The 25,237-nt window shown below is 42.5% G+C and overlaps 1 protein-coding gene across 1 annotated transcript in view; it reads left to right on the top strand.

The window, feature by feature from the left end:
• The window catches only part of LOC143389121 (contactin-4-like), a 92,008-nt gene that overhangs the window by 24,428 nt on the left and 42,343 nt on the right, over nucleotides 1-25,237 (top strand). Inside the window, 2 exon segments of the mRNA XM_077108393.1 lie at nucleotides 3,106-3,214; nucleotides 3,401-3,528. Coding sequence (XP_076964508.1) covers nucleotides 3,106-3,214; nucleotides 3,401-3,528 — 237 coding nt within the window.

Raw genomic sequence — 25,237 nt, 5'->3', positions numbered from 1 at the left:
TTTTTCCTTCCTGAAGGCATACTTTTATTTCTTTTTATTTTTTTATTTCTGGGTGTGAGTTTCTTTTCTTTTTATTTTATTCTCCGATGTGTTCTAGTTAGTCATTCAGGACAGTAGAATGCACATTGACACATTGTACATAAATGGAGTATAACTTATCATTCTTCTGGTTGTCCGTGATGCAGAGTTCCACCCATCATGTAGTCATATATGTACAGAGAATAACAATATCTGATTCAGTCGACTGTCCGTCCTTCCTTCCCCCCATGTCCCCTCCAATCCCTTCACTCCCCTCTGTCTAATCCAAATTCTTTAAATGGTAGGCAAGATGATTGTCCATGGCTCTAGATTCCTATCTTTCAAATTTAATGATTCTAGCAGGAAGAGATGGTCTCATCCAAGAGCCCCTAGTCTTGGGGACATGCTTATCCTTAAACCAGTCACTGTTGTCAAGAGAACAGCATCTCCTGACTGTCCGGGTCTGGGTCCCTGTTTATCTTTTGATAGTGTGTGAATGGCTTTCTCATTGAAAAAAAAGTAATACCCATTCTCCTATGCACTAAAATTATTTCTAGATATATACTCATCTAAAATCTTTTTTTATTATGAGCTTCTTGACAACAGAAACTTTAGTTTTCACATCACTATGTACTAGCCAAGGCCTGATGTATAGAGGGCATTGTCTTAGCCTTACTAGGACATTTGGCTAATGAATTTAGGTGATGCACTTTACATACCAGGCATTGTGTTAAGCATTGCCCATCTTGTCAAGTCTATGAGATAGAGTTACTTTTATGATTCATTTCCTCAAATGAGAAAACTTAGGTCCAAACCTACAACTTACCCCAAATCACATAGCTCGTCCATAGGAGAGCGATTTGAGTCTTAGTTTAGTTTCAGAGTTTACGTTCTCCGTCACTAAAACATATCACTTGGATGAGAACATGGTTGAGTTTCCCAAGAGAACAGTCCCTGGAACATCACATTACTCCCACATCTGCAATACACCTAGGGGTGATGAGCAGCCATAGCAATATGACATGATTTCATAAAGGCTGCTAGAAGTTACTCTGTCTGCAAATGACATCCTTCCCTGTCCTTCTCTTCTCTGAATTCGAACATTTAAAGCCCAATCTCTTTTTCTTACCTCTTTGCAGATAATAAGGTAGGGAATAAAGCATTAAACCAATGTCAGGCACTGAAATCTTAAAAAGGAGTAGTGCAATCGTTTGTAAAACTACTTTATATTCCACAGAGCCCTTAGAAATTAGATAAGGAAGCATTGAAAGTCAGAGACACAGAGATCCTTGAACTTGGAGTGCAGAGAACCAAATCAGATCCAGAACTGGTTCAGCCACAATGTGTGAGACACCTTTTGTGCTATATAAACCAGAGTTTCTCAGGAAGGACAAACATCTGTAGAATGCTTTTCCGTTAACAGAACTCTTCATGTGTGTTATTACAATGTAGAAGATATTTGTTGTAATATTCCATGAGACTCTACAGATAAACAAATTAACATGGACCAGTATTCCTCAGTCAGGGTGCACTTTGCCTTCTCCCCAGGGGACATTCAGCAATATCTAAGGCCTTTACTGTTGACAGGACGTGGAGGGGAGGGGCTGAGCTGCCTAGTCTAGCAGATAGAGACCTGGGTGCTGCTCCATACCCTCCCAAAGGCTTATTCCAGTCCAAATGTCAGGGCCAAGGCTGAGCAACCCTGCCTCAGAGCACAAATAATTGGCCATGTCCTACACCTGACAAGTATGAGGGCCGAGGCTAGAACCCAAGTCATCTCATGAAAACTCCATCCCTGGATCCTTCATTCACACTCTTTGGCATTTTATAGCGTGATCCGAGTAGGCAATGGCTTTAGGTGTTTTTGGAACTGCAATGATAACATTTTAATTGGAAGAAATGATTAATAGGCCTTGGTGCTTGCAAGAGTCAGCTGGCCCCTCAGAGCCTTTACTGAGCCTAGGCCCATGTTAGCTGGTGGTGGCTGAGCTCATCTTTAAAACACAAATGTCACCTTACTTTTGGAGTCCTCAGATGCTGACATTTTGCAATTCCAAAGCAAATTATCTTATAAATAGGAAGATGATTAACTCCTCGAAAGCTATTTTTGTTATTATTGAGGTAATTACGATCTGATCGCAACTCTATTTCTGTTAGTGCATCTGCTCTTTAGCAAACGAGTTATCAGATGGTGTTTACTGAGCAAATGTTATGTGTATCTGTGGTGTGAATGAACAAATGGCTTCCTTGTCTGGATCCTTTTTTGTTTTCAACCAACGCTTTGATCTAGCCTGTGCAAAATCATGTTTAAAAATCGTCGCTTTGAGGCATTTTATCATAAGCATCAGAACATGTATACAGAAACTAATATGCACCTAAAATTCATCCTTCATTAACTTCGTTATTTTAGCTCAGAATCTTGAGCTCTGTTGATCTGGGCTGTTCTATAAGGACACAATTTGCTGGGTGATTGAAGAGCATGATTCTTCAATGAGCATCTCTTGTATTTCCTGTGTTGACAGTAGGACTTAAGCCTAGTCTTAATGCTACCTTCTTTTTCGTAATTTTGAGTTCAAACCCGACTTTGTCATTGGCACATGCCTGTAATCCTAGCAGGTTGGGAGGCCGAGACAGGAGGATTGTGAGTTCAAAGCCAGCCTCAGCAATGGTGAAGTGCTAAGCAACTTAGGAAGACCCTGTTTCTAAATAAAATACAAAATAGGGCTGGGGATGTGGCTCAGTGGTCTAGTGCCCCTGAGTTCAGTCCCTGGTACTTAAAAAAAAAAAAAAACTTTTGTCGAATCCAAAACTGCAGACCCCACCACAAAGTAACCCAGCCACAGGTACCATGCTCCTGTGCTGATTTGGGATAACCCATGTGCAAAAAGAAAACTGATTTCATTATTCTGTTAAAAAAGAAAGCAGGCCCGGAGGCTTCTGTCTGCTTCTCCCTGTATGTACAAATAACTAAGCAAGAAGATACAGTCTCTAAGATGACGGAGACCCTCTTAAACACCTAGAAATGAGCTCCACATCTCCCGGGCCCTCTTCTTACCCTAATCCTATCAGGTTGGTCTTGTTCCCCAGTCGCAGACGAGGAAGTGTCAACTTACGAAAATGAGCTAGTAGAACTGACGGACGTGGAATGTGAATATTCCCTCCTATGCTTCCAGAACCTTCCACAGAGTTCTTCCATGTTCCACTGGATTCTGGAAGCATAGATCTAATGATCTGTGGGCAAGCCTCCTAGAGAAAGACGAGGCCATCAGATGCCCTAACTGGTTGTCTGTCTTGAAAGAGGACAGAATGGTCAGAAATCATGTCTGAAGAGTCGTACGAGAGACAGACTTCACCCACCTTTCTTTCTTGGCTTTCATTTCAGAATCACCATCTCTGACGATGGAAACCTCCGAATAGTCAACGTGACTAAGTCCGACCCTGGGAGTTACACCTGCATCGCCACTAACCATTTTGGAACTGCTAGCAGCACGGGAAACGTGGTGGTGAAAGGTAAGGACTTGCGCCAGGCGTCTGGACTCTTGCATGTGTCCTCCCGTCTAATAAGGTGATCTACACAGGGGCCATCAGGCATATTAACATGCACAGCTCTCCCTGTGTCCCTAGATTAACTCATCACCGCAGACATGATACGATGCATACTTTTGGGGGAAGCGTTCATGATGGAAAGGCTCTATCTTCCTTCAGAATCATCCCATACAGTTTGGAGGATTCTAGCTATTACATTACTGTAACTCACATTATCTTCACCCCCTTTAATTAAATTTCTTTTGAGTCTCTGTAGATTTGCAATTCGTGTCTAGGAACACTGTGCTAACAAATTAAATACCCATGACTCAAGCACTATTTTTAGCAAACATTGTTTAAACAGTGACATTGGTGATTTTTTTAAAAGCCTGGCCCTGGTGGTGGGGAAGTTGAGCAATGTGGCTTCTCTTCCCAAAGATGGGTATTGATAACCTCTGGAACTGGGTGTAAGTTACTGCCAATCAGGTCAGTTTTAAGGAAATCCTGTTTTCCACAGACCTAAGCCTGGGTGATTTATGTTTTTTATGACATGTGCACATTCATAGGAAGCTGTCCCAACATGCGGTGGTTGGCAGGGTGCTAAGAAAGAACTGTCCCAGGTGCGGTCTTGATTCACATTTCATCTGCATCTGCATTACTTCATGTCCTTCCAGTCCTAGGATTTGGGGGTGGAAGGTACCAGGGATTGAACTCAGGGGCACTCGAACACTGAGCCACCTCCCCAGCCCTATTCTGTATTTTATTGAGAGACAGGGTCTCCTTGAGTTGCTGAGTGCCTCAGGGTTGCTGAGGCTGGCTTTGAACTCATGATCCTCCTGCCTCAGTCTCCTGAGCAACTGGGATGACAGGTGTGCACCACCATGCCCAGCAGTCAGTCATAAGATTATTGAGTTGAAATAATCTCTGTGCTGCTTGGATTGAAGATGACTTTCAGGTTTTTGGCTTGCTCCTGAGCACCAAGAGCAGAAGAGGAACTTGAACCCAGGAATCCCTATTCTGAGTTCACAGCACTTTTCTTTTTTTCCACACTTTTACTGGTACATATCGTACCTATTGTATTGGCACATATTGTATGTTTTATGATAGTTGCACATAATGGTGGGATTTTCTGCTGCATATTGCACACGCACACAATATAACCACAGAGTTTGCCCAATAGACCATTTGTTTTAGCTTTACCTAATTCTGTGTGATAGATAAAAGAGATCCTGTTATTTCTTTCTGACCCACTAATAGCTCCCGCTGAAATGCAATAGCCTAAAGCAAATTAAAATATCTAAGAATATTTACTTCAATATAATTTAAGCAAGGAGGCTAAAAAAAATCGCCTAATTGTGTATTTCAGGGTCATTGAAAGCTAGGAATTTACTGCTGTTTGGAGACATCTTTTTATTATGAACATACTTGTCTTTACAGCTAGAAAAGTAAAAAAGGCCAAGAATTAGCAGTAAATGTGTGCTTAGATGAGCTCCATCTATTTCACTTTATTTTTCGCTCAGAGCAATAGCATTTGTAAGTCATCAAATGGTCACAGGACAAAGGAAAAAGAGGTTAGATAATATTTATAAAAAAAAGTTCCAGCTTGAGTTCTTTGATCACCAGTGGCTGAAATTTACTCATCCCCCAGAGAGACCCCCACACCCTTCAGAGATGGTAGAACTGGGGTCTTTACACAGAATTTAAGAGAATAGGAGAGGAGCTATCTTCCATCCTGATTAAGGGTTAGGGGCTGGAGTCCGAGAGATCTGACTATTCTCTCATGGTCTCTGTGACCTTGGACCAGGTTATTCACCCATGTGGGGATAACAGCAGTTCCAACCTGATGGGGGGGTCTTAGTGATTGGGATCCTCTGTATTCAGCACGGTGCCTGACATCTGGGGAATATCAGTAATTGCTAAGAGTCGGAAAGTGATAAACACCTAAACAGACACTGTACCGATGCTCCTCCAGATTGTTCAAAGTGCAGAATCTTCACACGTCGGAACCAGTTTGATGCCGTATTTGATTATCATGCTTCTTACAAGCATTAGCTTACCTTGGCTCTCAAGGAAATTCAAGGAAAGACCCCGATTTCCCCTCAGTGTACATATCCCAGATACCAGCAGCCCCAGGACAAAACCATCCCCAACGAACCATGCAGTTCCTGTGCTCACCGCCTGCTGAATACACTACAAGCCTTCCCAATGTACCAGGGATGAAATATGGCATGACTTCCTCATTTATTATTATTTCTTTTTGGTGTGGCTATAAATATTGCTGAGATAATAACGCCTACCTATTTTAACCAGATAAATAATGTATTTCTTACCCACCTAGTCAAATGCAAACAGTAATTCCCCAAGAATAGTTCCAGGCAGTTCTCCATTAAACTTTAGGAATTATTTGCTTCTTGCAATGTGTGTTAGGAAAACACTAGTTTTCCCTGAACGACTGTGAAAAAAAAAATCATCTTGAGGCTCTAGTATCTAATGAAAAGGAGAAGAAGTGAGATCATCCACCAAGCAGTGTTACGTATGCATGGTCACAGGAGAATAACCATGGCCTTCACTGACGAGGCTCAGCTGGCCTCCGGGTCTCCTGCTTCTTGGATTCCTCTCCTAGGTAACTGATGGAAGAAAAGAAATGTGATCTTTATCTGGTCTAGAGGTGCACAGAAGTTAACAATCCTGCTCCTGTGAGTAAGGTCAGAAGAGATGTGGGTGCTCACTTGTTTCCCACAGGTCCCTTCTACCTTTCATTAGCTGTTAATGGGACGTACACGTGAGTTCCAAGTGGACAGCCACACCGCCCGATTTCCGAGAAGGACATTAACAGACACTGAGAAATACAATTGAGGAATCTGCTCCATCAAGCACAATAAAAGCAGAGGAAAAAAAAAACGTTCTGAACTCCGCATGAACTGTCCCCAGTTCAGGGGCTCACATCAAAAATGCCGGTGCTTGGGTACCTTTTCATGCAAATCTAACGGTTTTGCCTGAGAGATGTCGGAGTGCTGTATTTTTAATTCAATTTTGAGATCTACAAAGGGACTAATTTATCAGGGAAGGTGTCCCTCTAACCCTTAAAACATGCTTGTATGCGTTTTGATCTCCTCCTATGTCGGGGATTAAAACACTGGGAAGGTCAGACATCAGAACGCATTCTTTCTAACCTTTTTACAACCGTTCTGTCATTAACCACGCTTTTTAAAATCCAATGCTCTCCACCACCACCCCCTGGTGTTTTGGAGAGAAGCTGAAGAGGTTAGAGGTTCAAGCATCAGGTCAGCAAGTAGAGGAACAGAAGCAGGGGACACAGCCCCCATCCCAGACACAGGGCGGTTTAGCATGAATCTCTGGCAAGTCGGAATCGAATTGATGAATATTCAGATTATGCATGAGCCGACTTCCAAACCTGCTCAATTTCTAGCAGGTGCCCAGGGGGCTCTTGATAATCCCGCCATCATTTGAATTTCTAAATCTTACCGATTTCATTTTTTCAAGCTAGTTAAAATACATTTGGAATTAGGTTTGCTGTGTAATTCTAAGAAAAAAAAATGGTTCTTAAGTCAAAACCACACTCCCCAGCCCCCCCCACACAAAAAAATCTTCCCAGAAAGCCTAATATTTTTGCCTTTAAGCAAAAATATGCTTTAGCAGTTGTGGATGTCGTTAAGAACTCTGAGGGGGGCCCTAGACTTTTACAGGCAATTGGGGACCCCCTGATTCATTCTGTCACCGCTGCAGAGTTCAAGGGTGCTGTTTTGCTTAACAGCCTTGACTGTGAGGGTTTATAGGGCACATATTTTCAAGCCACCGGTCTGGAGAGGAGCAACTTGGAGAGTTTATCTTGGGTGTAGATCAACAAGATAACCATGATAAAAAAGTAACCCTAGCTTCTATTGATCCCCTCTAGGGCTCAAAATGAAATGCAGGGCTTTAAGCAATGGATCCGATCACCATGGTTATCTTGTTGAACGGCTTCCAAAGTGACCTTGCAGAACTCTGTGGCTGGTGGTTTCAGGCTATCACCATCACAACTTTGGTTTGTGGTACTGGGAATTGAACCCAGGAGTGCGTAACCACTGAGCCATATCCTCAGCACCCCACCCCACCCCCTGCTCTTTTTTTTTTTATTTTTATTTTTTGAAACAAAAGTCTCACTAAGTTCCTTAGGGCTTCATTAAGTTCCTTAGGGCCTCACTAAGTTGCTGAGGCTGGCCTCTAACTTGCAATCCTCCTGCCTCAGCCTCCCAAGTTGCTGGGATTACAGGCATTCACAGCTGCACCCAGCTCAGACTGCACTTTAATAAACACTGTCCTGTACTAAAATCCTTTGTACATATTGCCCAGCAGGTGAAAGTCAAGTACAGAGCTTAATAGGAATGTAGAGCTCATTCCTAGGGTCACCTCATCCTAATAAATTTACATATCTAGAAACCAGAATAAATTTTAAAAAACTGTATTTTAAAGAAATACCTCAGTTGATCCTCAGGGGCACCGTAATTTGAGGAAATTGCAGACTATGCCCTATGAGCTGAATCAATCTAGGTGTCGGTTTTTGTAGACTTTAAAAACTAAGAAGGGCTTAACTAGTAGAGGGAAAAAATTTAAAAAAAAAAAAAAACGACAATATTTCCAGGCATAGTGGCACACACCAAAATCCCAGCAACTTGGGAGGCTGAGGCAGGAGGATCACAAGTTTGAGGCCAGCCTCAGCAACTTACCAAGACCCTGTATCCAAATGAAAAATAAAAAAAGCTCGGGGTATAGCTTAGTAGTAAAGTGCCACTGGGTTCAACTCTAATATCAGAAAAAAAAGATGATAATAATAATAATAATATCTTTAGGAAATTCATCTTTCAGTGTCCCTAAACGAAGCTTTGTTAGAACCCAGCCAGGCCATTTGCTTACATATTGACCGTGATTGCTCTTGTTCAGTGGAGTAGTTATAACAGGCAACGTGACATATAAGTATCTGCATAATATCGTCAACTTTGCCTCTTGACCTTCGAAGACTTACATGTTTACTAGTCATCCATTTACAGAAAGGAAAAAAAAAAACACTTATCGTTTCTTTGGATAACTTTTTTCACTTCCTCAGATAGATTTTCAAAATTGGGGCCAAAGCTCCGAGTAGCCAGGCCGTCCTTAACTTCTGTTTGTGCATCATGCTGATCTTGCATGCTGAGGGTGTTTGCTGAGTCTGATGGCTCGTGGAGATTGCTTGGGAGATTTCCTTCCCAGGACCTAAGCCTCATCCCAGTAGCACAAGGGTTGACCTCAGAATGTGCATTGAAGTTGAAAATCTGTGGAGAGGCGATTGCTTCTTGACTGAAAGACAAGAGGAAGATCACTTACCAGTCATTGAAACGAATTATTCAATGCATTACTCCAGGATTTGAGAATTCCTGATGGGGCTGGAATCAGAATACTAGACCAGAGGGGTTCCAAAGCAGGAAAGGTACTGCTCCGGTGCCTCCCGGGTTAATGCAGGAATATTCAGAGGTGAAGTGACTGGACGGTGGGAGCTGTAACCTCATCCATCGGTCCTAGTTGGAATGGCAGGTGGGGCATGGCTGGAGGAGGTGGGTCCCTGGGGGTACCCTGGAAGGATGCATCCTCCCTATAGCCCCTGGCCCCTGCTCTCCCTCTCCCTAATTCCTGGCCACCATGAAGGAAGCTGACATCCTCCACCATGCCCTTCCGCCATGGATGTTTTGTCTCACTTTGGACCCAAAGCAACGGACTTGTCCCATCATTCATGAACCATAACATCCACGATGCACGTCCCCCTCTAAGTTGTCCTGGTCAGGCATTTTGGTCACATCCATTCAAAGCTGAGTAAAACTCATACCTCCTGGGGGTGCTGTGGACACCCTCCCTTCTTGAACTTTCCATCACAACCCCATTCAGTTTATCCACAGCACTGTGCCCTTACACTCTTTCCAGCCTTTCAATAACACAGTCTTCTTTTCTTTTTTGAAATTGGCCTCCGTAAAAATTTCCCCTGCATGCTAAAAGAGGGTTTCTGTTTTCCTTCATCTGTCCACTTAAATTTGTTATTCGGTGTGCAGAATTACTTTTGCCTTAAGGAAAAAAAAAAGTAATTGCACTATAAATGGCTATGATAATCCAGAAGTCCTTGGTGGGTTTTAACCAAGACCCCATACAATCTTAACACTCTTCATTTTGCCTGCCTGATCCCCAAACCTGCAAGCTACAGGTGTCCCTGTGGATTACCACGCCTTCAATTGATTCCTTCTTTGCCCAAAGTGGTGTTTGATGTCCATCTCAGCCAAAGTATATTTATGTTTTCAAGAAAAGAGTCCCTTAAAGGCACGTTGTGCCTTTAAGGAAGGGAATTTTCTTACCAGCACCCAAAGTGCGTATAGCATTGCTGTTTGTGCATAGCAACCACTTATTCTTCTGTGTTAACTAAATATAACATTGAGAAATATCAGCCTCTCCAGGCACATCTTGATGGACACCATCCTGTAGAGTGTTTACAGTTGAAAGCTTCTTTGGGAAATAAGTTTGAAGCAACCCCTATCTTCTATGTAAAATTATTCAAGGCTGTATCCATATTTGACGGGGGAATCAATCAGAAGTCAGTAACCAGCAGTGACGTTTGGCCGCTGACATTACAACGAAACCTTTTAACATTGGACCCTTAGAACAGAATGCATTTGGACCTAATTAGATGTCTTCCACTGGAACCAATTATTTCTAGGCGATAATTAACGGACTTTCTAATAGGATTAACGCCAATTCTGACCCAAGGCTTCCAGAGTAGAAAGCAAAGAGTTTTGTTATTAGAAGTGCTAAATGCTAAACATGATGGGTCCTTCCAGAGAAGGACGTTGGCCAGAATACGGTGATTCTAGATCTCACTGATGAGTTCTGCCACACTGGAATTGGCAACGGCTCAGAGAGGAGAGTCCTAAAAGCAAGGGTTGGTAATTTTGCTTCCTGTCCTGTCTGTGTTCACAGGGCTTGGCTTACCTGAAAAATCTGATCAGGATTTCCCCTGATATTCTCAGGGACACTTGGAAGAGCCACGTAGAATATTGATAAGTCTGAATCAGGCGCTCGTGCAAATTTTTTTCATCTTTGAAAACCACTGCAAGTATATTGCAATGTGCAAAACCAGTTGTATATCCCCATAAAAGAAAAGAAAAAAAGAGATCCAGGTAGATTTAGCAAATATGGTGCCTTTTGCCATATCAGTCATGGATAGAAAGAGTCTCCTTTTTCCAAATCTTCCGTAAAAGAGCATCTTCCTTTCGTAACGCTAAGATCAGAGTTTGTAAAGATGGCATTCGGTGACAGTGTACCCTGGCTCTGTCCTGCACACCCCTCCAAAATCCTCGGTGGAGAGGGAAGAATTTCCCCCCTGACTTGTATTTCTCTATGCCAAGTCTCTCCTTTTGTAGGAAAGCATCCGCATTGAAGGCAGCCTTCACGGTCTTACTTTTTGGTCCAAAAGACACTCTGTGGGCCAGTACACTTGTAAAGAAATCTCAACCTCACCCCCTCGTTATCACTAAATGAAACACCAAGGTGATCCAATGAATTTGCACACAAGATGGGCACAAGAGAAAGATCTAGCAATACCTTTTGGGAGTGAGCACGAGACAGAGATAGTCCTCACCCACTCTGAGTTGGGATGGCAGCTGGAAGAGACGCCCAGGAGAGCAAGAATGATCGAAAATGCACAACCTCCATGCCCAGCTGTTCTGTGTCTGGGCTCTCCCCCCTAGAGGAGGTCACGCATGCTCTGAGTGACGCTCCCTAGATTTGCAAAGATGTTCATTACGTTGTCATTTGTAATGGGGTGAAAAAAAAAACAAGCAAATTAAGGAACAATACGCATGGTGTTATTTCATAGGTATGCTATGATTAAATATAAAATTAGTAAGATTAAAACATAATATGATTTTTAAACACAGAAACACATGTGCAACATAAATACGCCCTCCAAGAGTGAGATTACGGGAAAGGCTTTAGCTGGGTTAGTGGTGATATATTTGCATAAAGATTTAAACATAGTCAGAAGAGGGAAAAAAAGGCACATTATAATGTGCTGAAGACAGTTAATTCCAGAAGTGGGCATCTGAGTATTGGGAGATTTTTATTGTAGTTTTAGATGCATAAACTTAAAAGAAAAGCTCAGGTCAGAATTCCGTACAGTCACCTATTACAGACAAAATCATAGTAGATAGAACTTTTTCACTTTTTCTCCCAGGAAATGCCGAATACACACAACTTTTGCCCTAAGTGGTCTTTAGCCTGTTTATTCCAAATCCCTTCTTTTTAGGAGCCAGACTCGATTGTAGAATGAAATAATGGTTATTGTTGTTTTTCCTAATGAAGACTTACCACTCAGAATAAACAAACAAACAAAAAAGGCAAAGAGAAAAATATGACTCTTTAGCTTCATTAAATGTGAAGCACATAATTAATTTTTTTTCTGGACCTTCAAGGAGACTTGAGTTGTAGTGATTTTGTTTAATTGAACTTATTACCATGGAGCAGATAATTAGTATATTGAGGATATCCATCTGGCTTGCGCTGAAACCACACCCCCCCCCCCCCCGCATGTTTGGTTCTCTGTGGCTGTCACATGCCATACTAATTGGCTCATTTTGGCTGTTTTATAATCAGTAGGATTTAGCTAAGAGTGTGATAAAACCCTACTTGAGAGGAAGTTGATATTAAAAAGCATAGATCTCTGACCTACCTCGGCTACCACTTCTGCGCCCATTCTTCATATTATTAAAGTCATACATTTTTTAATGCATCAATAAAAATCCATCTCTCTCACTTGTGTGCATCTCTTCAGGGTACATCTGTCATCCTGCCACGCAACTCTTTCCCGTCCAAAAGAAAGAAATGGTTTTATGTTGAGCTTTTTTCGCTCCTTAAATGATTAAAGCTCAGTGTAGCTCGCTTTCATAACCATGCTTGGCTTGCTTTCTTATCCTTTTCCCGAACTGAAATGGATTTTAATTGTCTAATGGTTATCATAAATTAAAAAAAAATAAAGGAGAGCCAAATTGGGCATTTTATATCTTCTCAGTATCTGAACTTCCTGTGGTTTGAGCATGATGATGCTTCATGGTGTAGACTGGTTGGATGAGCATGTGATCGCTCCCAAGCAGAGGGGCCTGTGGGTGTGTGACGGTGCCCACGTTCAGTCAACCATCTTCTTTGACCTGAGAAGTGGTCCCTTGGCTGTCGCGGGAGAGCTGGTGCTTGGCCCGGACTCTGAAGGAGAACGTTTGTTCTCTTAACAAGTCCTGAACCGGAAAGAGATGTGTCAGAATAATTCATGAGTGACTCTTACTCTCTCGTCTTGGCATTTGTACTGCATGCCGGAGGCAAGAAGAGAACCACTCTCCCAAAGGAACAGCCTCCTCTGATTTGCTTTTGCAAGATCCATTTCTAAAAGGTTAAAATGGTTGTCTCTTCTGTGCGTCCATTTGGGGAGCTGAAAGGAGGCTTTTGGTGGCAAGGGAGGAGAGGTAAGCAGAACATTTAGAGCGATGGTGACTTTTCACGTGGCCTTTTAGGGAGTCTATAATCGGTGTGCAAAAGTGCAAGGCATTTTGTTAAGTGAAGATTAGCAACATCTGCTTTGAAGGTCGCCCAAAGTGGGAAACATGCCGCCTGTCATCTTATTAACTCTTTCTATCTTTCCTACTCTTTGGAAATATAACCGCCTATAAGTCTAAGCAAAACTCAGATTCTGCCTAGAAAATTAAGGTGCATGGGATTGAATCAGAAATTCCCTTCCTGCATATATATTTTGTGAGTCTTGCCTGCATTTCTTCTGATAAGACCTGTCTCCCTTTATTGGCTTTCTGCATAGTATAAGTAAAACATCTGATTGTCGTGCCATTTGCACTTACGTGAGTGTGTGTGTATGTGTGTGCATACACATGTGTGTGTGTGTGTGTGTGTGTGAGAGAGAGAGAGAGAGAGAGAGAGAGAGAGAGAGAGAGAGAGAAACTGGAGTTTGAACTCACCAGGCACTTGACCACAGAGATGCATCTATAATCCTTTTTATTTTTTTTAAATTTTTATTTATTTATATTTGGGATGGTACCAGGGACTGAACTCTGGGGCATTCAACCACTAACCCACATCCCCAGCCCTATTTTGTATTTTATTTAGTAACAGGGTCTCACTGAGTTGCTTAGTTGTCTTGCTTTTGCTGAGGCTGGCTTTGAATTCACGATCCTCCTGCCTCAGCCTCCCGAGCTGCTGGGATTACAAGCATGGATTCCTGTGCCTGACCTTTTTATTTTTTATTTTGAGACAGGGTATCACTAAGTTGCTCAGGCTGATCTCAAACTTGTGATCCTCCTGCCTCAGCCTCCAAGTGTTTGGAATCACAGGCATATGCCAACTTGCGCTAAAATTTCTTGATATGTCAGGAAAGGGACATTAAATTACAATAAAGACCAGTATAATCTGATGCAGTCCATAATAGGCATAACCAAAAGATACAAAAGACAGCCATCTCCCTTCCTGTACCCTTTCACAGCTCTGAGACAACACACATAACAGCCGTGTAAGGGTTTTTAAATAAATGCATGTTCCTGGACCCTCCCCTGACCCGCAGAATCAGAACCTCCAGGGATGGGACCTGGGAATTTCTATTGTTAACAAGTTGCCCAGAGGATGCCTGTATCCAGTGAAGGATACACACCCAGGAGCTCACCATCTGGGAACGGACATTGACAGCCCAAGAGAGATATTAATAATGTGTATAAATGCAGAAAGAACAAGAAACAAAATGAGTAATGAGGCTATGGGTGATCACTGAACAGGGAGATGAGAGAGGAACAGAATTCTACCAAATTAGAAGAAGGTAAGGCCATATCCCAGATAGAGGAGCTTTACCCCATGGCCCCAAGGCATGAAAGCTTCCAGAATATTCTGGAAAAACACCGTGGAAAAGATACATGAGCACACACTCAGGCATGAGTCCACTGAGACCTCATGATTGTATTCCAGGAACCGTGGACACGGCTAGTGCTTTTTATTTTTTTAAAAATGGAAATGAACCAGACACCATGGCACATGCCTGTAATACCAGCAGCTTGGGAGGCTGAGGCCGCAGGATCGTGAGTTCAAAGCCAGCCTCGGCAATTGAGCGAGGCACTAAGCAACTCAGACCCTGTCTCTAAATGAAATACAAAAAATGGGCGGGGGGCTGGGGATGTGGCTCAGTGGTCAGTGCCCCAAAGTTTAATCTCCGGTACCAAAAAAATAAAAAATAAAACAGATTCTATGATCTATAGCTAAGTGGTCTTGACACCAAGTTCAGGGGAGAGTCTGCATTTTCTAAGAGAATTTGGAATGCAAAGTGGTGATCACCAGCATAAGAATTTTTAAATTATGTTTTAATTATTGGACAATTCATATTATTTGTAAAAAATATTAGGGAAAAAAAGATAACACCATTCAGAGAGATCTGTGTAAGTATTTCATGTGTTCTTCTGGAATTCTATCTAGGTAGAATTAGAAATATGTCTATAATCTATATCTATCTGTCTTCAGATCTATAAATAAATATCCCTACTGCAAAAAAATGATGCCTCATACATAGTTTTATAACATCGTTTTTTAATTAATATCTTTCTGCATAGAATTTTGAACAAGAAATAAGCACCAAACTTATTTTCTTATGTGTCTTTCTCCTAGTCTGATATACACAGAAAGACTTTTTTAATTAAAAAAAATTAATATTTCTGTGGGTCATAAGGAGGAGGCTGGAGAGATAGACATAAATAATTCTCTCAGCTCCAACCGTGGCCACCCATCTCTTTGGCTACTGCCCATTAATGTCACCTAGAGTTTCATAGCTCTTTAAATATTAGAAAACAATGACCACCCCTCCCCTTCCACCTTCCCTGAGAATGTTCTTTGGCTAAATCAGCCTCCACTTTTATAGCTGTGCCTCCTACCGCCATCCTGGTTGCTACTCCTTATGGTATCACATGTCTCACCCCATGTGTGTGTTAGAGGATGGTCTTGGTCCTTTTGTGCTACTGTAACAAAATACCAGGGGCTGGGTAGTTTATAAACATAGAAATTCATTTCTCCTGACTCTGCAGGCTGAGTCCTGATCATGGTGTTGGCAGACTTGGTTTCTGGTGAGTGGCGTTAGCCCCAAGTCCAATTTGGCACTTCAGCTAAAGAGACAGTGGGGTGCAAAGGGATGAACTTCCTCCGCAAGCCCTTTTACAAGGGCGCCTAACCCCATTCATGACTCAGGCACACCCCAAAGGCCACATTTCTTAAGATCGTTGCCTGAGTAATTTTGTATGTGGCACAAACGCTTCAATCATAGTAGGGATTGATGTCCATCGGGGAAGAACATCTGTAGCCATCCCTCCCCTCTCTTTCCTCTACCTCTTCCTGTTGGAATGTCTTACCAGCCGCACCTGACATTCTTGGTGACACACTGAGTGACTTTTCCGGTCACATGAATCACCAGGGAACAGATGACAGAATCAGCCTCTGTCAGAATCTCCTCGAAAAGATCGTCATAGGTGCCAGATGGGACAAGATTCATCTTAATAGTGAGTCACCTACAGAGATTTGCATTGGACTCCAAAAACGAGAAGGAGTGAGTCCAACTGGGGGGGTCAGGCTGTGTGTCCAAGGTCTTATTTGGATTATTCATGAATTGACACTATTCTCTGCTTTCAAGAAGGCAAACTAAATCTTGCACATAACAGAAGGTCCAGAATCATAGAGGAAAATGTCGTCCCAAGATCTGCTATAGCCCTGGTGACCGTTACCACTGGTGATGGACGGGTCTTCTATGTTTAGGTAGACATTGAAATTGGAAGTCCCCATAAGGAGGAGCAAAACTGGGATGGTGGTAGGAGGCACAGCTATAAAAATGGAGGCTGATTTAGTCAAAGAAGATTCTCAGGGAAGGTGGGAGGGGAGGGGTGGTCATCGTTTTCTAACATTTAAAGAGCTATGGAACTCTAGGTGACATCAGAGGGCAGTAGCCAAAGAGATGGGTGGCCACGGTTGGAGCTAAGGGAATTATTTATGTCCAATAAAAGGGCAAAATTCCCAACAATGAAGTCAATGGAAAAAAAGAAACTGCTGGTTTTTCTGTTATTGATGACATTCATTTCCAGACTGGGCACCTGCTCTGGGGAAGACCGGCAGAAAGAATCCATGAATCAAAAGGGGTGTGGGGGGCTCTAAGTAGCTTAGAAAGGGGGTGTCCTGTTCATCTCAGCATCCTCAGGAGCTACCCTGAATGCACGTTGACCCAAATGGCCCTCCCACCTAAAAAATGTGATCATTCTGTGACTTACAATTTTGGACACTTATTTTTGCTGTGGTGTTTGTCTAAGCAAAAGCATAGCCTTCAGTGGAATTCTATCACATTGACTCTGTGTGCTTATTGCAGAGATTTTTTCGTTTCTTAAAAATCTCCGGCATATCAACCATAAACAGTGGGTTGAAAAGGAGGTGACTCTGCTGATTTTGAACAATAAATAGGGCCCAATTAAAAGGGTCTCTTTTCTATTTAATCATGTTAGGATTTGAAGGAGTTTGATAGAAAATACTTTTGAGCCAGTTGAGAGATCAGTCCAGGTAGTCAGGCAGATGTCAATCACAGGGTACCTCCCACTGTGACCCAACTGATAGCAGAAAATGTGGCAAAGACTCAAATACTCGTGACATCAGTGGGTTTCCTAGGACAGAACCTCGAATTAGGCAGACTGATCCCATTTTATAACCTCAGGGCTTTCTCACCATGAAACATAAAATGCAGGGTCAACCCAACAGGGCTGCTTCTGCCACCCCTCCAAGACAAAGAATGGCTCTGAGACAAGAACTCTCCATGGTTTTTCCCCCCGCCCATCCATGGTGGGATGAGGAGTAAGTAAGAGAAGGAATTGAGAAAAAAATGTATTTGGAAAAAATAAGATGAGTTGAAATGACAGCTTTCGACTGGAGATGACAAACCGGTTGAACCTCATGGCCAAGTTGGTGGAAAGCCATGCACTTGCACGAGGTGCCTTTCAAAGCGTTTAAAAGTTGTGAGTTGGAATACCTTCAGACAGCAGCACGTATTCTCTAGATTCACCCCTGACTTCATTATATCTTAGTGTCGTGTGTCTCTGAATGATTTGAGGACATAATACTTCGATGTGCAGTATTCAGTGGGTCTCACTGCTTTGTGCAAAAGACTGGTCTTTGGTCATTTCCAAATTTTTCAGTAGATGCAAAATTTCCATGTTGGAGAGGGCATTGTTCCATGATGGAGAGGGAATTGTTCAGATCTTCCTATTTATAATTCTGCTCGTGACCCTGCCCTGAATCCACATCGCCCTCCTGAATCTAGACCAAGAGGTGCTCAGTGAGCAAAAAACATTGAGTTATCTAACTGGACATGGTCTTCTCAGGAGCAGTGGGGGGTTAATTGGGACCAGAAAACACAAGTCATTATCTTTGAGAAATCTGAAGCAAATTGAGGCAGGTTGTCACCTCTCACCAGGAAACAAATTAGTCCTGTCTTTAAAAACTCTACTTTCCTTCAGCTGCTGACTAGGGGATTCACGGTCATTCTGTCCTGTCTCCCCGTCACAAAAACAGGGAGAGCATAGGTTCATGATACTCAAATAGTGGTCAGGAAATACCCATGAACCCATTTTCTCAACTTCATGGATATTTCAAATTGATTTTTCTAGCATGTGTGAATGGTAAAGTTGGTCCTAAGATTCAGCTCTGCAAAAGAAGTGTGCCATATTCCCGGCAAAATCATTAGGGTACCAGTCGGTCACATCCCCAAGACTCCAGTTGTACCATCTATAAAATGAAGAGCCTTTGGTAAAGAATTATGATTTCTCCTAACATTAGATTTCTGTGATTGGATAGAGAGAGACTTAGTTGGAAGAAAGCGTGAAAGCCCTCTAATGTCTTTGTCATGCAACAACACAAAGTCTGTATCCAGAGGTATCACAACTCGGGCTTCCCAAAGAAGAGAAGATGAAACCTTTGACGTGTGGGAGATTTGCATTAGAGGGACATTCGTTGGATACAAATCTAGGTTATGATCACTGAAGGAAAGAGAGTGAAATTAATTTTAAATAAATTAAATTTAAATAATGGGGGCAGGTTGACCAATCAGTCCATCTGTGTACCAGGTTGCCATACTGAGTGGAATCTCACTGTTTGATGACGTGTTAACTTTATGCATGATGGCCACCAAACACAATTAGTCATTCTTTTTTTCTACTATTCATAACCCACCAATTGAGAGCTCCCACATCTAGCCAAATGACATATTCTACAAATGGGTTCACGACACTCACATTTAGTCTCACAAATAGAACCTTGCAGACCCACCCAGCAGGAGCCCTGCCCCAATACCCACACTAGGTAGAAGGTAGAAGGTCTCATGGCCACATTCTTACCCTTTTCCAGAAATTCTCTCTCTCTCTCTCTCTCTCTCTCTCTCTCTCTCTCTCTCTCTCTCTCTCTCTCTCTCTCCAACGTGGATAGACTGATAATTTTTCAGATCTTGAATTTCTAGTTACTGTCCTCTTACTCATTCTGCTTTGGGATTTATTCCTCTCTTCTTACATATTTCCAAATGCAGTGAAGAGGAATCAAACTACCCCTTCAGCACTTTGCTTAGAAACCTCCTCACCCAAATGTCCAATTGCATCCCTTACAAATCCTACCTTCTAAAAAACACTAGAACACCTTTCCCCTAAGCTCTTAGCCACTATAACAAGGATCACTTATTTTTCCCCCTATCTTAACTGACAGAATATATTTCTCACTTTCTAAAGACTATGAGACTATAAGTCCCAAATCAAGGCATTGACAGACCCAGTTCCAAGGAGGGTGCCCTGATTTGCAGATGGCCATCTGCTCACTGAATACTTACATAGTAGGGCAGTCGAGCCAGCTGATGAGGTCTCTAATCTCATGACCTAATTACTCTCCCAAAAGTCTCACCTCCAGATACCATCATGGTGGGATTAAAATTTCATACTATGAATTTGGGAGTGGGACCCCAAAGTGCAATCTATTGAGTACTCCATTTCTTTCATAACACTTTCATAATCTAAACTTATTTTTGTTTCCTTGTCACATTCTCTAGAACATAGACCCCAGGAAGATCAGAACTAGTGACTGGTACCTGCAAAATGCCTTGCGCATATCCTAAGTGCTTTGGAACTATTTCTTGAATGAATAACTAAAAGACCCTATAACCAAGTCTCTTTCTGCCGTATGTTGGAATCGTCCCCTCCTCGCAGTTAAATCATAGAGCATCTCAAGTGAAAGATCCCTTTGAGATACTTTAATAGATACCATTATGTCTCCTAACCCTTCTTTTTGCGAGTAAAACTAAAAATGGGAAATTTCATATACAGAGATCTAATCGTCATGCCCCTTCTGTTTCACTACACTGTCTGCCAGAGGAGCTCGGTGAGTTCTTGTGCTTCAAGAGCAAGTAACTAGGAAGCGCACTAGGGAAATAGGTCCTCAGTAGCTCACAGTGCAGGGTTGGGGACTTCCGTGTCTGGAAGACTTGGTTTCATAGACCACCTCCAGCCCTCCGTTAGCACTTCCGATGCCTGGGTCAAATCAATCTTTAGGAGTATCCATTTCCTCCTCTATAAAATGTGGAGTTTTACCTATAGCAAGAATTAGACTTCTCCACGTGAAGCACTGAATGGTGTATCACCTAAAAGTCACTGTCCTTTCACTGGTCTGAGCTTTACTGCCCGCCCACATGGCTTATGCAACCATTTACCCAGGAGTCGTATCTCAAAGTGCCTGACCTGGTGCCTTCCTGGAGTTCCCTAAAAACATTCCCAAATCCTGCGTGGTTTCCACAGCAGCCCTGCGGGTCTGAGAGATCTGTCACTCTCTTCTCAGGAAAAGCAAATCATTGCTTTATATCTACTGCTTATATTTATGTTGTGGACTATTGTGCATGCATTATGAAACCCACAAATCAATGCTCTCAGCAGGCAAAACTGTTCCAACCTGCGGCGTGCCGTGTTCTGTTCAAGGTCTTTGACAAAACAGTATCCACCTGCCCCTGCGTTCTGCTTTCCGAGGGACGGTGCTGTGGGTACCTGGGGTCTGTGATTGATCTCTGAGTGACTTGTACTTCATCAAGGAGCCGATATTATTTCTCATGTATCTGATTAACCTTCTCTGTAAGATTGCCATCATGTCTGTAATGCTGGCGGATTATTCTGTGCTTGGAAAGATGAATATCAGCTCATTTTAATCAATAGCCTACAGAAGGTGTCACCTGGCTCTGCCTGTGGTAATCTATAACGTCTGACCCAAAGGCTAATGCCATTTATCAAATGACTTCATTTCATTTAAAGCAGCTGGGAAATGAAGTTGGTTTTATTTTTCAAACAGTGTGCAGACAAGGCAGTCGGTTCATGAAATACATGTTTGTATTGTGGATCATTCCCTATTATAAAGAGAGGGTACCAGGCTGGTAAAATACCTGGCTACCCATTTTCATTCCACAAGACTGACTAGGGAGCAAGAGAGAAGTAGAATGTGTAATAGATTCTATGACTGTTCTATTCTGTTCTGTTCTATTCTATTCATAGAATTAGGGAGCAACAGCAAAGTATCACAATACTACCAAGTAATTTTTCAGCAAGCCCAGAGTACGATTGGCAGCTTAGAGCAACAGTAATAACCCAGGACTGTCCTAAGCAAGAGAGGACACATGGCCATCCTAAATTGTACTTTCTTTGGTAATTTAAGAAACTTCCCTATACTGTTGAGTAATTGGGACATTTGGGGGTGATTTTCTCTGACGTACTTCTCTTCCGGGGGTCTCTGAGAGGAATCCTTTGGAATACAAATTAGTCATTGTTTATCATTCAGCCACATGGAGAATGCATGAGTCCATACCTAACAGAGGAGGGCAGGTGTTTGATGTTGGGAAGGATAATCTTACGTCAAATCCAGACAGTTTTCAGTGAATCCTGAGCTCCATCTTTATTTTCAGTTAGGGAAAATGCTAACAACTCCCATCCAAACCCCTGTTTGAGGACCCAGAGAGTCAAGGAGAAAGATGTCGTCCCCCTAAATGAATGTTAGAAGACAGAACAAGAAAGGAGTCAGGCTGCAGTTCACCTGGTATGGATCCTCCAAAGCACACAAACAAACAAATCCAGAGGCATATTTTTAAAATTTTATTTTATAATTTTTTTCCAATTAGCTATACATGACAGACTTGGAGGGATTTGGGGGGGGGGCATGGATACCGGGGATTTAACTCAAGAGCTCTCTACCACTGAGCCACATCCCCAGCCCTATTTTGTATTTTATTTAGAGACAGGGTCTCACTGGGTTGCTTAGGGCCTCACTAAATTGCTGAGGCTGGCTTTGAACTCACAATCCTCCTGCCTCAGCCTCCCAAGCCACTGGGATTACAGGCATGAGCCACCTTGCCTGGCCGACCTTTTTTAACGAAAAAGGAGATGTTCTGCCCTCCAAAGCAGCCCATCTCTTAGAGGGAGCTAAGAGTACCATCATTGTTGAGAGTCTCTACAAACCCAGCTTAAAAATTCCTTCTCTGCTGCTCAGTAAGCCTCAATTTCCTCATCTTTGAAGTAAAGATCCCAATGTCAACCTGACAGCGTTTTGTGTTCTCCATTTTTCAGATGGGGAAAAAATAAATAATGAAATGTTTCTAAAAGGCTCAGTATGAGGACCAACCCTCCTGCCCTCCCGCTTCCCCCCCCCTCTCCTAGAGGTAGCCCCTCCCACCAACTTGGTCCTGTACAGCTTATTCGTAGGACATTGATCTTCATCGGTAAATAACAGTCGTGTGTTGCTATGGAGGCATCTTGATTCTTTATTCTCACAGATCATCTTGTGGACTTACAGCAAATGAGTTCTTAGCTCTCTCTCCTACACCCTCCTCATATAAATAAATCATCATTCTGGATAGATCATTAACCTGTGATTGCATAACCGTGATTGCCCTGCCCTTCCCAGGGAAACAGTGGAGCAGACCACAATTCCTCCTTCCTTTTTCCCTCCCACCCTACCATCATTTTCTTTTCCTCCTCTCTTTCTCTATTTTTTTAGCTGTTCCTAGCTAGTGTCTTTGTTCATTTCTTAGTGTTCTGTAGTATTCATATCACTCAGTCAAACCTCAAGCTTTGGGCCAGTTTTCAAAAACTTAATTAGACACATATTTAAAATTCACTAAATACATATATATTCTCTATATATTATATATATATATATATATATATATATATATATATATATATATATATATATATATAATAGTGAATTGGTGAATATATATACAATGTGAATATATATATATATATATATATATATATATATATATATATATATATAAGGAGAGAGATAAATATTCTTCTAGAATGTTCCTTCCCCATCATCTGTTTCCTACTTTGAATCCAAAAAATCCCACCATCTCCTGCATCTTGTGTCTTCTTCGTTCCTGATGTGTTTCTTCATTGATGGAAAGATACTCTGCAGTGATTCCCTGGAAGACAATTTGCCTCTAGGTTTCTTTCCTTGAACGAATTCCTTGGAGAAATTCCCTGTTCCACTCATCAATATTTGCAGCGTTTTCCTTCAGGTCTGATCACTGCCTGGAGATAGAGTATCCAGTCCTCTTTGCTTGGGAGCCATATTGAGGAGACGGGATCTTCTGTTCTCTGTAGGGACCTTTGCCAAACCCCTGTAACCGTTGATTCAACCTGGCGTCCGTCCTCTGGTCCAGACATGTTCCTCTGTCCTCTGTGGTTAAAAAGTTAAATCCAAACCTACTTCTGGGGTGGGAAGGGTGGGTCCCCTGGCTGGATGGATAAGGGAGAGGATTTCAGGTCTTAACTGATGCTAATCAAAATATTCAGACCATCTGAGCTCCCCGGCTGCATTGGTACCTGATATCACTGATTTCTAAATCTTGGGGTATGCTCTACATGAGAGTAAGGCTGCTCTGCTGTCTTACACCACCTCCAGCTCAAGATTCGGGGTTTCTCGCCTGCAGCTTGCTTCCCGGCATCCCTGAGTGCAATAGTAACACCTCTTAACCATGTTCTTGGGCCATGTAGGCATATGTCCTAAAAGGAAAAATTCTGTACTCCTGTTTAAAGCTTGAGAAGGTTCCCAGAACCCTTATTATCCAGGTTATTAGCAAGAGGAAATGAGATCGCATGGAAAGACACCATCATGGTGCTTGTCGCATAAGCATCATAATTATTTTTGTGGCTTTATTATTATCCTGTCCTAGTCAAAACATCCTAGTGCATAAATTATATTCAGTCATCTCTATAGAGCCAAAGAGCATGGAGAGGGAGGGTCCCGTGAAGTGGAGACCCGTGTAGGTCACCTGCTCTCTTCGGGGCTCACCATGTTACTGCTATTGTTTTTCTTGAGCTTGTAAAAGAAACAGGAGTTGGGGGTGGGGGTGGGGGTCACCCAGTCACTCACACAGTGAGGACTCTAATCTAGGTTTCACGTCACCTGCGGATGCCCCAATCCTGGAAGGCTGATCTCAATTGCTGGAACATTCTACTGACTCCTCTAGAAGACTGAGTGAGTGCCCCATCTGAAGTTCGCTCCCCACCTTCCCAGGGGGACAGTCAAACCACAAGCCCCAGCCGACCCCCGGGAAGTGAGCAGCCTCACAGTGCACCTGGGAATTTGTGCCATTTCTCCCCAAAACAACCCTCTGTCCTTGAGCCACTCCTAGCCTCTGGAGGAGTATAAAATAGAAGAGGGGAAAACAAAAGTTCTAAAAGACTCTGTGTCTTAAAGCCAAGCATGCAACTCCATGAAGCTTTGTTCAGATGCTTCATATCCCAGGCTCTGAAGGTGTGGGGAAGTTGTCCGTCTCTGAAAACGTCCACACTGAAGACAGGCGGAACAAGGCCCAGAGGGGTTGGGTGGTCACCATGATGTGATCCTCATCCTATCAAATGATCAAATCCTGTGATCATCAGCATCACCATCAAATACCACACAGTCATAGGACTCTTTTTGGCAGCAAAGAAAAACAAGCTTATATTAGATAATTGGCAGAATGTTAGATTTACCTGATGGAACGTGAATCTATCTACCAATCTCCATCAGATAAAACGTCAGAGGCAGGACTACGGACGTAACTCGGTGGTGGGACACTTATTACCTAGCCTGTGTGAGGCCCTGGGATCTCTCTCTAGCACCACAGAAACAAAATAAATAAATGTCAGGGGCAAAGAAGCGGGTTGAATGAAGCTAAAACAAATACTTTATGATGATTCCTTACGTTTTTATATTTCCTATTAACAAATACATTTTTCCCACTATGAGCTGCTGCTAACATTTATAAAAACATTTTTAGTTGTTCTCTTTAGCTATACATAACAGGATAATGTATTTTGACATATCCTACATACATGGAGTATTCTGTGGGTGTACATTGTTGGGAGTTACCCCGGCTCCAAAGACTAACTTCCCCATTCCTCAAGAAGAGCCATCCAATGTAGAGCCCTCCTAGGCTCACATGATCCTGCCATCCAATGGTAAGCCCTGCTGGCTCACATGATCCTGCCATCCAATGGGGAGCCCTGCTGGCTCACCTGATCCTTAGCCACCAATCAGACTAGCCCTGCTGGCTCAC

Source organism: Callospermophilus lateralis, unplaced genomic scaffold (assembly GCF_048772815.1).
Source record: "Callospermophilus lateralis isolate mCalLat2 unplaced genomic scaffold, mCalLat2.hap1 Scaffold_65, whole genome shotgun sequence".
Lineage (NCBI taxonomy): Eukaryota > Metazoa > Chordata > Mammalia > Rodentia > Sciuridae > Callospermophilus > Callospermophilus lateralis.
This window is presented reverse-complemented; position numbering and strand designations above follow the sequence as displayed.